The 14,267-nt window shown below is 42.6% G+C and overlaps 1 protein-coding gene across 3 annotated transcripts in view; it reads right to left on the reverse strand.

The window, feature by feature from the left end:
- fbln1 (fibulin 1) overlaps positions 1-14,267 on the reverse strand; it is a 46,287-nt gene that overhangs the window by 15,219 nt on the left and 16,801 nt on the right. For 2 of the 3 annotated variants that reach the window (XM_044124974.1, XM_044124972.1), the window contains exons 4-15: positions 12,095-12,254; positions 11,501-11,554; positions 11,321-11,407; positions 11,071-11,208; positions 10,818-10,955; positions 9,720-9,863; positions 9,511-9,636; positions 9,308-9,433; positions 8,596-8,715; positions 8,340-8,471; positions 8,125-8,248; positions 652-797 (exon numbers count right to left, since the gene is read on the reverse strand). In XM_044124974.1, the coding sequence (XP_043980909.1) occupies positions 652-797; positions 8,125-8,248; positions 8,340-8,471; positions 8,596-8,715; positions 9,308-9,433; positions 9,511-9,636; positions 9,720-9,863; positions 10,818-10,955; positions 11,071-11,208; positions 11,321-11,407; positions 11,501-11,554; positions 12,095-12,254 (1,495 nt within the window). Of the gene's footprint in view, positions 1-651; positions 798-6,783; positions 7,343-8,124; positions 8,249-8,339; positions 8,472-8,595; positions 8,716-9,307; positions 9,434-9,510; positions 9,637-9,719; positions 9,864-10,817; positions 10,956-11,070; positions 11,209-11,320; positions 11,408-11,500; positions 11,555-12,094; positions 12,255-14,267 lie in introns of those variants that run through there. The other variant, XM_044124973.1, reaches the window with a different exon arrangement.

Here is a 14,267-nt window from a genome sequence, read left to right on the forward strand (position 1 = left end):
AAAATTAGCTGGAGTCAGTTCTTGACATATCAGCAGTTGAAAAGTCTTCAACTTGTAAACTACTTATGTACTGTGGATTGGCTGATTTCAAATTCTTTTGAGGCCACTTACCACAGTGTCTCTTATTTTAGGTAATTTTTGCTCCAAAAATTAGTGGAAAAGCCGAAGTTAGCTTAAATGCTATCCTCAATTTGCCTTATTTTATCTTGTGACGTTTAAAGGTGACAAAAGCAAAAGTATGAAAATCTGTACGTGTGCAAATGCTTTTGAAGAGCATTGTACAATTACATTGAGAGAGACAATCTTTAATTGTAGTGAGTTGTGTTAATCTAGACTGTCTATGGAGTTGTAATCTAACTGGACTAAAATAGATTATATTAGAATGAATAGGACAGAACAGATGTGCATTGAATTGGGCCTGTTTGATTTTTCTTTACAGGGACCTGAGATGAATTTTATCAAGGATTGGTCACATAAAAAAAGATGATATCGGACACATGTCGCACGGGGGATCCATGCTAACTGCTAATCTGAGTTTAGCATACAGAACCTTTTCTCAAGTTTTTGCACTTCTCCTGTGTTTGTTTTACTTGTTGGATCCTGCAGAAAAAGAGGAAGGAGGAGGAAAGATAGAGGTGAACGTGAACCTACCCTCTGACCTTGTGAACTCTCTGAGGGTGGGCAAGGAGAAGAAGGTGTGGGCCGTGGAGAGCGTGGGGTCCAGAACGCAGGCGATGTCATTGGGCTGACAGGACTTTATACAGCGGACCGTGTCAGATCGTTCGAGCGTCGGAGTTCTAAAGGAGAGAATAAATCACAAACACAGAAGGCCCTCTCACTCTTAGGTGCTTTCTATTTCTAGTTTTCAGAGTCAAATACCTTCGCTCTCTAAAGCTCACAATTACAAGCTACTCGAAGAGTTCTGCCCACTACATAATCAAGAACTCAGTGGGATTCCCTCCATGGCTGCTACACAAACACTGTCTGTTCAAGACGGCAAGGGTTCTGGATTTAGCCCTCAGCATTAGGAATAATCAAAATCCATGCGGTTAGGAAGGATAATAAACCAGGAATGGCCAACAGCTCGTGCTGCAGCCAGACTTTATAGCTTATGGAGACTCGCGCCGCCGTCGACGCTCTTCTGATGCCCCCTTGTCACGCTGTGTGGGAAATGAATTACTGCGCTCACGAAGAATGATCCACAACCTGCTCAGGGAAAATATTTGGATTTGCAAAGCATCCCCAGCTTCACATCAGATAATCTCCTGAGGAGGATTTATGTAGCAAGGGAATGTTCTAAAAGACTCCTAAATTGTGAGCAACATGACTCGACGACTCCCCGTCCTCTCCCCCTAGGGCCGCTCTCATCCTATTATTTAGGACTTTGTTTATTCCACAGACTAATCAGTGACAGGTCGGAGACACTGGAGGCTCCCAACGCCAACGCCACCTGGAACATCGCTTTTCACTTCCTGTCTGCCGCAAAAGGAGTTCACGAGATGCTCTGAACGCATTAACGCCCTCATAAATCAACACTTTGTCTGTGAAACAGCGAGGAAGTTTTAAAAGAAAAAAAAAGAAGAAAGATGCCTTGATGTTAAATTAGGCCGCTCACGGTTGGCCTTCACAGAGGAGAGATGTCAGTCTGTGGTTATATTGGGTTACAAAAACATAAGAGTTGCCATGTACGGGTCAATTTAATGCGCACGGGCGGTCACACAGCCACATGTGAGTCACGGGGCTGTGGATCTCTGGTGCTGCTCGGGGGACCCATCCCGCCGCAGCTCCAGCAGCCGGGCCCAGTTGGACCTGCGGCGCGGAGAGGAGCCCCTCCGAGAGAAAGTCAAGCCGGCACTATAGGGGCTTGTAATTAGCAATTAGCGGGCGGGTCCAAGTTTTGCTTTGGTCCAGGCCAAACCCACAAAATGTTCTACTAGTTTATAATACCGCCGCCTGAGCGGGGCTCTGGAGGACGAGGTGAAAGCTGCTGAGGTAGGGAGTGGATTTATGAGAAGACGGCAAAGCATGAACGGTCCCCCGCTGCGCACGGCACTCCTTACAGCGCCACGCGAAAATATTCTGAGAACAATTTGTTTTTAATTCATTTTTTTTTAAATCCTTCACACCAAAATTTATGTGTATTTTGTATGGTAGTGCACATTTTTTCTGCGCAAATTCAAACTCTGTCAGGATGGAAATTGTCTGTGAAGAGCCCTTTTTCAGGCTGAGCCACGGAGTCAGACTTTGACTGGACCATTCTGCCACACAAATATGCTTGGATTTAAAATATTTGCTGCTCTGAAGCTGTCCCGTTGAGAAGCTGTGTGTCTCTGCAGCTCCTAACCTTTCAGCATAAAGCACATTTGTATAGCTAACTTAATTACCATTAATTGGATCGACTTGTTTAAGTAGCGTAATTGTACCACTGTTAAACAAGTGAAACTAAATTTGTGTTCATCCTAATCAACTAAAGTCAATTAATTGGATTGGCTCAATTACATTAAATTGGGCTGCAGTGAATAGTAAAACTTAAATTAAGTTGAACTGACACAAGTGCTTTAAATCGGAACAACAGAAATACATAACTCTGAAATCATCGAATGGAAATTCTTTCTATAATTTTATGCCTTTTGTTGGGTTTTTTTTTTAGTGGAGCTAACTTCAACCCTCTTGTCTGCTTCTCTCGTCGATGCTCTGCCTTGGTTTCCAGCTGTGCCATATGGTTTCTATTTTCAGATGTTGGAGTGAACCAAGCTTGGATTACCGTTTTATCGCCTTAATCTGCCTGAAACTTCACCACAACCTCAATCCAGACCTGTCGGCTGTGTTCCTTGCTCTTCACAATGCCATTTGTCCACCAATAGTCTCCAACAAGCCTCAAACTCTTTCACAGAACAGCTGGATCTAAACAGAGATTCACATACAAAGTGATTGGGTTGTGAAGGCAATTGGTCGTTGTGAAGGCAATTTTATTGGAGGAAAGATGGCAAACGCGAAAGCAGTTTTGTTATTTTTATCTTTAAAGAGGCAGGCACATAGAGTCATTTAAAATACAAGCAAGTAGTCAGTTGTTATTAAAAAAAATGCTGCGTATATCAAATATGACTTAAGAAAATTGACGTAGTAATTTAACGCCTTGAAATTGGGCTCCTGTCTCTTTAAGAAACTCCTCCTTTTTCTGAAACTCCGCCTCCAGGAAGTCACCACATCACTAACCCTTGAACAATGTTTTTACAAGCTTTGCAATGACAAGTAGCTCATATAATGACCACAGGAAATTTTTTGTTGCAGCAGGAGTTTGCTAATTGCTGCTGGCTAGTCTGAAGGAGCAGAGTTGAGGAGTCAGAGGAGAGAGCTGCTGTGTGAGGTAACAGCTTGGAAACTTGGAGACTGCAACTCCAAGGAGGAGCTGTGCCTTAAAGGCGGGGCTAGGTTCAACCAGGCATTTTTGCTTGCCACGGGAGATTAAAGTATTTCTCAAACATTCATGAAAGAATCCAATCATCACTTCAGGCATGTATTTTGATGGAATAACATTGTAACATGATGTAAACACAAAAAATACAAAAAAAATCCATTTTAAATAATATTGCCCTTTTAAAATATCATCTATCATTTTACTTCTGCATGACCCATATTGTAATTTTACAATAAAATACATTGAAATATGTGGCAACAACGTGGCAAAATGCAGAAACGTTCAAAGTTCTGAAGGCTTTTGCAATGCACTGAACATGCAGGTGGGCACTTTAGAAACAGGGAGAAGTGATTCAAGGTAAACAGAAAAAAAAATGTCTGCACTGACCGATCAATTTTACACTCATCCATGCAAACATGCTTTCAGCCACAAGAACACATGCGCGTCTTCGTCGGTACTCCCCCGCCTCACGTGGCTCAGCTGAGGAGCAAAAAAAAAAAAAAAAAACCAATACCTACAGACCAGAAAGAAAAACAGACTTTTTGGATAAAAGTGCTCTGGTCAAACTTAGGGCCCTGTGTTTTTTTGGTAATTATTATTTATAGTCGGCACATTGATAACGCCCCAACACAAACACTACAGGGCATCATTCATTTTGTGTGCGGTGATGTTGCTGTACCACAAATTGTTCAGACCACCGGCCAGAGCCCAGAGCCCCATAACTCAATGTCAAAGGGGAGGGAGGGCGGGTGGGAGGTGAAAAGGGGGGGACCTGTGCACCGCCGGGCACTCGTTTAAAAGGATATTCCTGCTAGGAACCAAGTGCATCCTCGCGGGCCCGACGGCTCTGGACAGAAGGAACCCAGGGACATCTGAATTTACAGTTAATAAAAGCCGCAGGCTTTGGGCCGCAGCCTCGCACCATGTCAGAGTATTTATACTCACGACTCCCCCTTCCACCCGGCTCCTTCTTTTGCCGCTGCATCGCATCGCATGTCACTTACTTTGCCTGCTTCTGGATTATCTGTCTGCTTTGGGGTCTGCAGCCGCAGTGGAAACCTTTGCATTTCACATTAAACGTGATGGAAGCCAAAAAGATGTGCATGAAAACAACCGCTGCAGAGAGACGTACATGTGGTGCCTGGCAGTAAGGGGTGTGGGAGCAGCGATCCATTAGGCCCGATCTGGTTTACGAATGCAATCTGGTCACTTTGGTCTCATAAGTGGTAAATAAGGTGTTTGCATTGATAAAGCTGCACATAGCAACAGTGTTAAACCTATCAAAGTAATTCAGAATGGTTTTTTGCTTATGTTGTTATTTCTAAAGCTATTTAATATGCACACTTTATGGGATTTCTGTTTGCAAATTACACAGTTCCTGATCACTTTAAAAATAATCTTTTTTTAAAAAAAACAACAATATAGCAGAGTGGAATACTGGAGAATTTGCATGCACAGCTGCATTTCCTCTTTGCTGAAACCACTGGAATACAAGAAATGTGAAACTATACGAAGGAGCTCTCCATGCCTACAACTACGACTTGGTCTCCCACCCTAACGGCTCCCATCGCTGCATTTGACTAGAGAACCCACTATGCCCCATTATCAGGAACAGGACTTTTTCTTGAACATGTGTTATTTCTATCTCAGTTTTAATAGAAAAGTGTTCATCCAGCACCGCAACCATAAAATGCTGCAGAATGTCAGACTTTATCATGCAACCATCGTCAAGTTACACTCACTCACTCACAGGGCTTGCTGAGGGTTGCTACCATTTAACCGTTTACCCGGACCGAGGGCGCCACCTACAGTTTTGGCTGTGACAATGCAGAGACTAAAATGGGAAACGCATCAACTCAGATGTCGCTCAGAATCCAGAAAGATGACGTTTCAACTTAAGAAACTGATCATGTTAAATACTGAAAGAGAAAACTTTGTTTTCCAACCTTAAGTTTTAAGATAGGAATCCTTACAGACACATAATTTCTCCATAAACTCCAATATGGAGTTTATGGTAACTAAGTGATTTTTTTTTTTTTAAACGTGCATTTAAAGTGTTTAGTACGTAATATGTCATCTATGTTTTATTGGTTATTCTTATAAAAATATCTAAAAAGGATTATTACTGCAATAGCAAAATGTTGCATCAAAAATGTTCAAACTTTACATCGAGTACATTTAGTCATTAAAACAATAATTCTAATACGTAATAAAAACACTGCAATTATTGGCACCACTAACAGCTCCACTAACATGATTATTTGAACTAGAAGAGATGGCATGCCATTCACGACAGACAGACTTCTTCAGAATTGTATTAATAAGACGGATGCGATGACGGCACAAAACTTAACAGGAAAAGCTCTGATTTCCAGTGGCTCACAGAAAGTTAGCAAGTGTAGCAACCACCTAATATTCACTTAAGATTTAATCCTGCGTTGTAGGTTCCAAAACATTCTCTAGGATTTCGTCTTTACACTAGGAAATACCAGAGAAAAGAGTTTACATTTTCAAGAGAGCACGTACAGTAACTGACGTTTACGTTCAGTTACGCTGTGCTACTCATGCTAGAAGCTAACATTTGATGCTAAAGACAATTTAAAACGTCAAATTTGTCCTTCTTTCACGATTCTAATCAATTTCTTACATTAGAGACACTCACACACCCACACACACAGTCGGACATCACTTCTGCTCCAGGTAGGCCTCATTCCTGCGAAGTTATGGATTTAAAAATATGGAAAATGTTTAGCCGTCGGAGCGGTGTGGGAGGGGCGGAGACTACATATGATATAAAATGGGAAATTTACGAGAAAATACTATTATGGGAACACGACGGGAAAGAGAGGTAAAACATTGTAGACCAAAACTGGAGACTTGACAGGTAGGCAGGTCTGTCACAATAAGCAATAAATCAATTAATCACATGATAAATTAAAGCGAGCTCAATAATTTCCATTTGCACAATTTATCCTCCTTCGCTCTTTTAAAAAAAAATCTCTTTCTGCCAAAAAACTGGATGACAAAAGTCTTCAGTTTGGTGCATTGTTCTCAACCAGCCCGCTTTTTAAGTGACAATTTTGTTTGCAGTGACTTCATAAACTCATTTCATGTTTTGTTTCTGGTGTTCTGTTCATTTATTTAGGAAATTTAAAGTGTTAAATGTTCATTATTGATCTTTGAGAATGTATTCTTGGGTTTCTATGCCATTACTGTTAAAACACTTCAAAATGGCCTCGAAACAACAATTATTATTGTTTATCACAATATAGCTTCTGGGAAAATTTATTGTCCTTGAAAAAATTTGTTATTGTGACAGACCTAGCTGTAAGTACGAACAAGTAATAACAAAATATTCTGTGACATATAGTTTAAAATGAATTTATTTAAGACTTTTCACTCCTTGTACCTAGGAGTGCCAATAATTGTAGAGTTTGCCTGTATCTTGAGGAATATACATCTACATCGTATCACCAATATTGTGTGAAATATTCCTTTTCTATTAGTAAACTAACGTGTTTAATCCTCAACAAGTCTTGTGTTTACTCCTGGAAGGGGTTGTATGGTACTTTTGACTCCTCCTGGGTGACAAACACCAGAATCTTAGCCAGGTAAATGGAGACCATGCCGTAGCGGCGCAGCCTCAACTCCAAGTCCAGCTGGAAGTCCTGCGGCTTGTCGATGAGCCTTGCCACCGACATCATGCCGCCGGTGGGCGTGTGCTCGGCCTGGAAGAACCCCCCCTCGTTGCCGGCGGTGAGCGCCACCTGGATGTCATCGCCGGGCATCGTGTGGGAGGCGCCCATGCGGAAGATATTGGTGAGGACGGGAATGTTGGTGGGGAACGTGAGGTAGTAGTAGGTTATTCTCAGGGGCAAGATCGGGCAATCGACAGAGTCGTTGCAAAGCAAGCGTTCACATCGACTGCAAGATGAGAGGAGAGGGAGGGGAGAAGGGGTTTCATTTTTAATAACCATGCGTTGCATGCAGTAGAAGAAAACATGAATTTTAACAAGGTAATGTCGGTTATGGTGTTGTCTGAGAAAACATGCTAGAGGTTCTTCAAACTGTTGTTTTTACACAACGCTACTCATTCAGAAAAACGACAAAAAATAGAAGGTAGAAAAATATGAATGTGCATTTCATCATCTGTCGCAACAAGAGAGAACATGCTACAGTCAAATGTGTTCTACAATCATTCCAACATGAAGCAGACTGAGCATGCAGGACAATGATTTACACTTATGAATATGGACCAAATTTAAGAAGCAAACAAAAGAACGTCTCTAGGCCTAATTTGAGCCCTGTGTGATTCACATAAGACCTTCTAATATTAACTTTGTGATAAGACGATCAAATTGCAAACTGCAGGGCTGAAACAATTAATAGATTAATCGTGATTAATTGATTAAGTCAAATAAACGTCAACTAAATAAGTAATCGATTAACTGCTAACTGGAGGATAGACTCAAAAAAGGATATTTGCTGAAAGACCATCATATTAAAGGCAACAATTAACCCAAAACTGTACAGAAATATGAACTTTTTTCATTTAAGATAAAAAAGGCTTATGTGCTGAAATGAAAATCGGCAAAAAAAAGGTCAATTTTTAAAAATCCGATTAATCGTCAGAGATCATTAGTGGATTAAACAGTTACAAAAGTAATCATCAGCTGCAGTTCTAGACTCGATGCTCAGATACTCACGTCTGTCCAACACGTCTGTAGTTTTTGGGACAGTCAAAGGACAGGCACCTGTACCCGCCCAGGATGTTGAAGCAGCTCTCATTTTCCGTGCATGTGTGTCTTCCCGTTACACATTCGTCAATGTCTGGATTGGGGAAAGGTGGAAAAAGTGTTAAAAAAGAAAAAAACATTTGCAAATATAATCTGAAACGACCAGAAGTGAGGGCGCTGCGTACCCTGGCAGCTGCGCCCGTTCACTGCTAACGTGTAGCCGTTGGTAGGGCAGGAGCAGTGGAAGCTTCCCGCTGTGTTGTGGCAGCGATAGGAACAAATATGGCCACCAGTGGGAAGGGCGCATTCATCAATATCTGCGTGGATGAACAAACACCCATCGAAACAAGTCAACACAGGGTAAACATTTATGCGACTATAAATATTTATTCATTTTGTCAAAACATGTTCAGAAGGGAAGAGCCAGGTCTTTCACTTTACCTTCACAAGTCATGGCGTCTATGTCATTGAGCTGGTAGCCACGGCGACAGTAGCACTGGTAGGAGCCATACACGTTGGCACATTCCTGGCTGCACGGGTTGCTCTCACACTCATTCACATCTACAATGGAGGAAACATGGTTCTAAACAAAACCCTTCATTCCTATAAAATAAATATAAAGGCTTCATTCTTAAGTAGATCGGTGCAGCGCATGGTTACTTCCTGTTCTCCTAAGTTTATAAATTTGACATGATAAACAGTCCCATCTCCCCAAGCCATGGTCATCCCGTCTCTATAGTAACCATTAGATGCAACCTACAGTTTGTGCCAACATTTTATTTGAGAGCAAAATTCCAGGGGAAAGTATTTTCCCCAGGTGGACTTGGCTAAACTCCAACTGTACTTTACCTCTAGAAGCACCGATGTGGGACAGTGTGCTCTGGTTGGTTGAGTCTGAGATTGAGCTTTTCCATCAATAACACACACCGTCATGTAGCGAAGGATGAATATGTGGAAAAGCACCTTGTCTTTCCACAACATGGCGTCAGGGAGTTGACACCGGGTTTATTGCCCACCATATTATCAGGGAGCCTTATTTTGGCATTTGAAGTGTCACAATGTTGTGACTTAAGGTGTAAATTGTATCAAGACACTTTTAGAATTAATAATTGACAATTAAAACAAAACCTTAATGTAATAAATATTTTCTCACCGTCGCAGTTCCGGCCATCCCGAGCCAGTTGGAACCCTGTGGTGCAGCTACACTTGTAGGACCCAGGGGTGTTATCACATTTGTGACCACATAGTCGTCCAGGGTAGTGCCTGCACTCATTAATATCTAAAATAAAACAAACAGATTATAATAGAAAGTATAAGAAAGAAGATAAATGAAGTATTCTTTACAGATCTAGTTACCTTCACAGAGCCGGTTGATGCTGTTGAAGTTGTACCCGGTTTCACACTCGCAGCGGTACGATCCCAACTGGTTGATGCAAGCGTGGCCTGAGCAGACCTGCTCGGCTCCTTTGCACTCGTCAATATCTGCAGGGACGCGCACACAAACTCAGCGGAGCAAAAGCCACTCTCAGTCGGTGCTTAAGCAAAGTGCGGTTTCGCCGTCATACCGACGCAGCGGGTGCCCTCTTCATTGAGGTGGTATCCCCGACCGCAGTTCACAGAGTTCCTCTGGCAGGAGTAGGAGCCGAGCGTGTTCACGCAGATCTGCCCTCGGTGGCACGGACTCGACTGGGTGACGCATTCGTTGATATCTGGAAACACAGACCGTGCTAAATAAGGCTGTCGTTTACTTTTCCTCAACAAATATCGTGGAAGTCTTAAATGGCGGCCGGAAACATTAACGAGGTTAACAGACGTTTGTACCTAAATCCTCCCTCAACTGGATCATTTCTGGCACTTCTGAAATCTAGTGCTTTACTGCTGGCGTTGTAGTACCATTCAAAAATCTAATCTTTTACCAAACAATGAATGTAGGACATTAAGCTGTACCAGGTCACACAGGAAAACAACACTCTTCAGTGTAGATTCTGTTACTGAATGAAGAAGATTAGAGATGAGCTTTTTTCAGTGTCTGTGTGACTGATCTCACACACAGTGGCATGATGTTGCCTCTGCTCTCAATAAAAAATAACAAAAACCTGGTCAGAGAAGAATAGAAATCATTTACTACTCAGTTATAAGAAAGAAAATCAACTTCAATTAATATCGGCTGCCCAAAGTTTAAAAACAGAGAGCAGAAATCGGCACCAAAATTCTGATCGGTGCATTTTTAACGTCCCTAAACAGCTAAGACACCTTAAGCGTGTCAATGATCTATTTTGATGAAAAACTTCTTTCTGCACAATTACAATTGCTAACAAGCTTTTGTTTCTGATTTTGCTTGCACCATTTGGCCTTCTATCACTGACGGCGTATCAGAGCCATCGTAAATATAAAAAAAGAGAGTAAATTTCCACCAAGGAAACAGAAAAAAAAGTTGGACATTTCAACTTTTGGAAAGTTCTGAGATTAATCTCAAAATTTCTCTGATTTTCTTGCAAATTTAAAAATTTTGGTGCTCAGGAGTTTTCTTGTTTTTTTCCAAAAAATAAAAATAAAAACCGGAGATTAAGCTCAAAATTTCTCTGTTTTCTGGCCCTGATACGCCATCGTCCTATCTAAAAGCTCTCCAGCAAGAAAAGCCCTTTGCAAAACGACGGTCTCACCGATGCAGCTTCCGAGCGCGTCCTGGATGAACCCCGAGCCGCAGGTGTTCTTCGGGGCGCAGCGGAACGACCCCTGGGTGTTTTGACACGTGAACTGTTCACCGCAGTTGTGGATGCCTGCCTCACACTCATCTATGTCTGGACGCAGACAAAACAGAAACGCTAACTTGCACATCATATATGAGCGCCAGCTATAAAGAAAAAAACAAAGAAAAGTAAAGAAAAAGCCCCAAAGAGGACGCATGCAGCCGACCTTTGCAGTCGTTGCTTTCGGTGAGCTCGTAGCCGGTCCCGCAGCTGACCTCTCTCATGCAGCGGAACGAACCCTCGGTGTTGATGCAACGCTCTCCCCCCCGACAGGTGCTGGATCCCAGCAGGCACTCGTTGATGTCTGAGAAACCAGGGGGACACGCGCCTCTTTATGCCGTCGCTTCCTGACAGGAGCGCTGCTCGCCGATCGGCTCCCGTTTTCATTTTCAACATTAATTGACGGGGTCGTTTACCCTCACAGCTCCTCCCGTCCGGTTTGAGTTTATAGCCCTTCATGCAGGCGCAGGAGTCATTCCCGACGCAGACGTGGTCACACTTCCCTGAGAAACGACGCAGACCAGGAAGGATTGGTTTCGAAGCCTGATCGCGTCTCGACAGGGAATCACGTCCGTTTGGGTTTTCACGGCCCTTACCTTTGCATGGATCAACTCCCACTGCTACGCCAGCGCTGCCGTCCTGGTTGGGTACTGCATGACACACAGAGAGTAAATAAACCCTGTTCATATTCATGAAACACAAATGGCACCTCTAACCTGCGGTATGAGACTGTAGATCCATATCGATAATAAATGACGCCCTAAAACCGGTCAAACTCGAGGTGTGAGGGCCAAATACGGCCCAGAACAGCTTCTGATGTGGCCCTCTTGACTTCACTACAGATTATTTCTGCGATCATGGCAATTCACTCAAAATCAACAAATTTCCACATTATGCATTTCTGCCCTTAAAATTGTTGTCTTCTAATATTAACAAGGGTTAACTTTAAGGAAAAGCAACCCAAAAACACTATTGTATAGCTCCTGTAACATAAATCTACATATGTTGAAGTCACAAAAAGCACAAACACGTACAGGCAAGACAATGAGAATATTTGTCCACCAGGTGGCGCAATGTCACCACTCAGACCATTTTGAATAGAATTTTTTTTTTCTTTTGTTTTCTTTCTCCTAGTTTGTTTTCACCCTTCCAGCAAAACATTTCCGCGTGATTCGAGGGTTTTTACCTACTTTCAGACTGTCCCAGTGCTGCTGTCTGGTTGTCTGAAGCTCCGTCCATGCAGCAGGCCCGGGACACCAGGCTGCACTGGTAGCCCACTGACAGGTTGTGGTCGCAGGGCATGTTCAGGTCCTGAGCTTCCTTTCCCAGGAGACAACAGTCGCAGCACATCTGTGCAAAACGGAACACAAAAATAAACATTGTAAAGAGAGAAAGAGAGAGAGAGAATTATTCACGAGTCAATCCTGTAATTCTACAAATAAAAAAAACAAAAAACAACAGATTATCAGGAATCCACGTTCCAGCAGAAGAAAGCCGAGGAATGAAAACAGGAAAGGGATAGACTGGAGGTTGTTGAAGTGTGACCTGGGGACAGTCTGTTTAGACTTTGGTTAAATTTGTTTAAACTCTTTCGGATGGCCAGATAGAAGAGCTCAAAACGGACAGATACACCAGCTGACATGCTTCAGAAGGACAAACATCCTGGACAGGAAGCCGGTAAGAAAAACAAGAAGACAATAATGAGGTGACATCATCCCGCTCTGGCTGATGCGTTCTCAGTCTATCACTGTGACAGTCTGTCATGAAGAAGAGCGATCGCTCAATCGGTTCACACCGGAGTTTCTGAAAAGAGTGCAACCAGAAAACCCCCCAGAAGTTAACAGCTTACTTTACGTTTGCCTTAATCGTGAGTATTCCCTTAGGTAAAGGCTCGTGACGGACCAGCAACCTGTCCCGATGTCTCACCCAATGACCTCTGGCGATAAGCACCAGTGACCCCAGAACAACAACTGGCCACAGTCAAGGAATATTCCCTCAAGTTATCAAACGTATTTTTTCATAACCTTGTTTCAAGTCAGGAAGAATAAAAAGGGCTTTCCAGTCGTACAAAATTTATAGCCATTTGACATTGTTACAACACAGACGTAATCAACCAAATCTTTATTACTTTGTACTGTTGGCCAATAGCCTGTTGGTGAAATACAGATTCGTCAGGCGATGGTATGTACGCGTGTTATCGATTGAAAACCGTCAAAGTCTCGCTTCAAAAGTGAGCAAGTTCAGATTGCCTTAATTCCTGAAGTCGAACTAAAACGTCCGTATGTGGTCTCGGCGTGAAGCAGGTGACAAACTGTGCGTAAAGATACGACTTTGAGATATTTCAACACACCGGTGCAGGGAGAAAGTATTACCAGTTACCCAGATCGCCCTCTGTCATCCTCAACATCTGGGGAGCATTTTAGGTGCAAGCCTGAACTACGCGGGCAATCAAGCAAAGACAAGTCGTTCTGCTGACAATCATCTAAGGAGTCAACGTACAAACCTGCTTGCCCCCACTTTAGAGGAATTTTTTCTCTCTCTTTTTCTCCCCAGATGTGTTGATGGTGAAATGTTGTGAAAACAGAATGGGTACGTTTGGGTTTGAGTGTATGCAGAAGAGCTAAACAGTGGTTGGCTGCGAGCCTGCAAACAGATCTGGAGTCAGATCTGGATTTATAATCCATCTGACAGCAGCAAGCTCAGATCCTCCCTGGAGCAGCATGCCTCGTCTTGCACACGCAGACGATTCAAAAAAAAGAAAGACCATTCAATGTAAAGTCTACTTTTTGCTAACTGTTTGAACATGTATTTAGCTTATTTTTGTTTCAGAGAATTAAAAGAAAACTAATTCCAGCCTTAAAGGGGCGATATTATGTATTTTGTTGGCACATTTTATATCACAATCAAGTAAGTTGTTATAAAAATGCTGTGAATATCAAACACCTCTTAAAAGAAATTTAACGCCTCTGTCTCTTTAAGAAAGTCCTACTCACTCCCACACTCCACCTTCAGGAAGTCATCACAGCATGGCTCCTCTGTTAACCCATTTACAGCCTTTTTTTACAGCCTGCTCTGAGAAGTAGCTCCTCTAGCGAGCTCAGTTCCACCACATGTTTGCTAATTGGTGCTGGCTAGTCTGAAGGAGCTGAGTCAGGGAGGGCCGCTCTGTGAGGTGAGTAAAAACTAAGTAGTTTCTCAAGAATATGAACGGGAAGTAAACAGGTGCAGTTTTGCTTCTCTGGAGCATCAAGAGATAACACAACAAACTCCAGTGTTTACTTGAACCTTTGCACATTTTGTCACATTATACTTGAAGACCTCAATGTATTTTATTTGGATTTTCACGTAGCAGACCAAACCCTA

Source organism: Gambusia affinis, linkage group LG08, assembly GCF_019740435.1.
Source record: "Gambusia affinis linkage group LG08, SWU_Gaff_1.0, whole genome shotgun sequence".
Lineage (NCBI taxonomy): Eukaryota > Metazoa > Chordata > Actinopteri > Cyprinodontiformes > Poeciliidae > Gambusia > Gambusia affinis.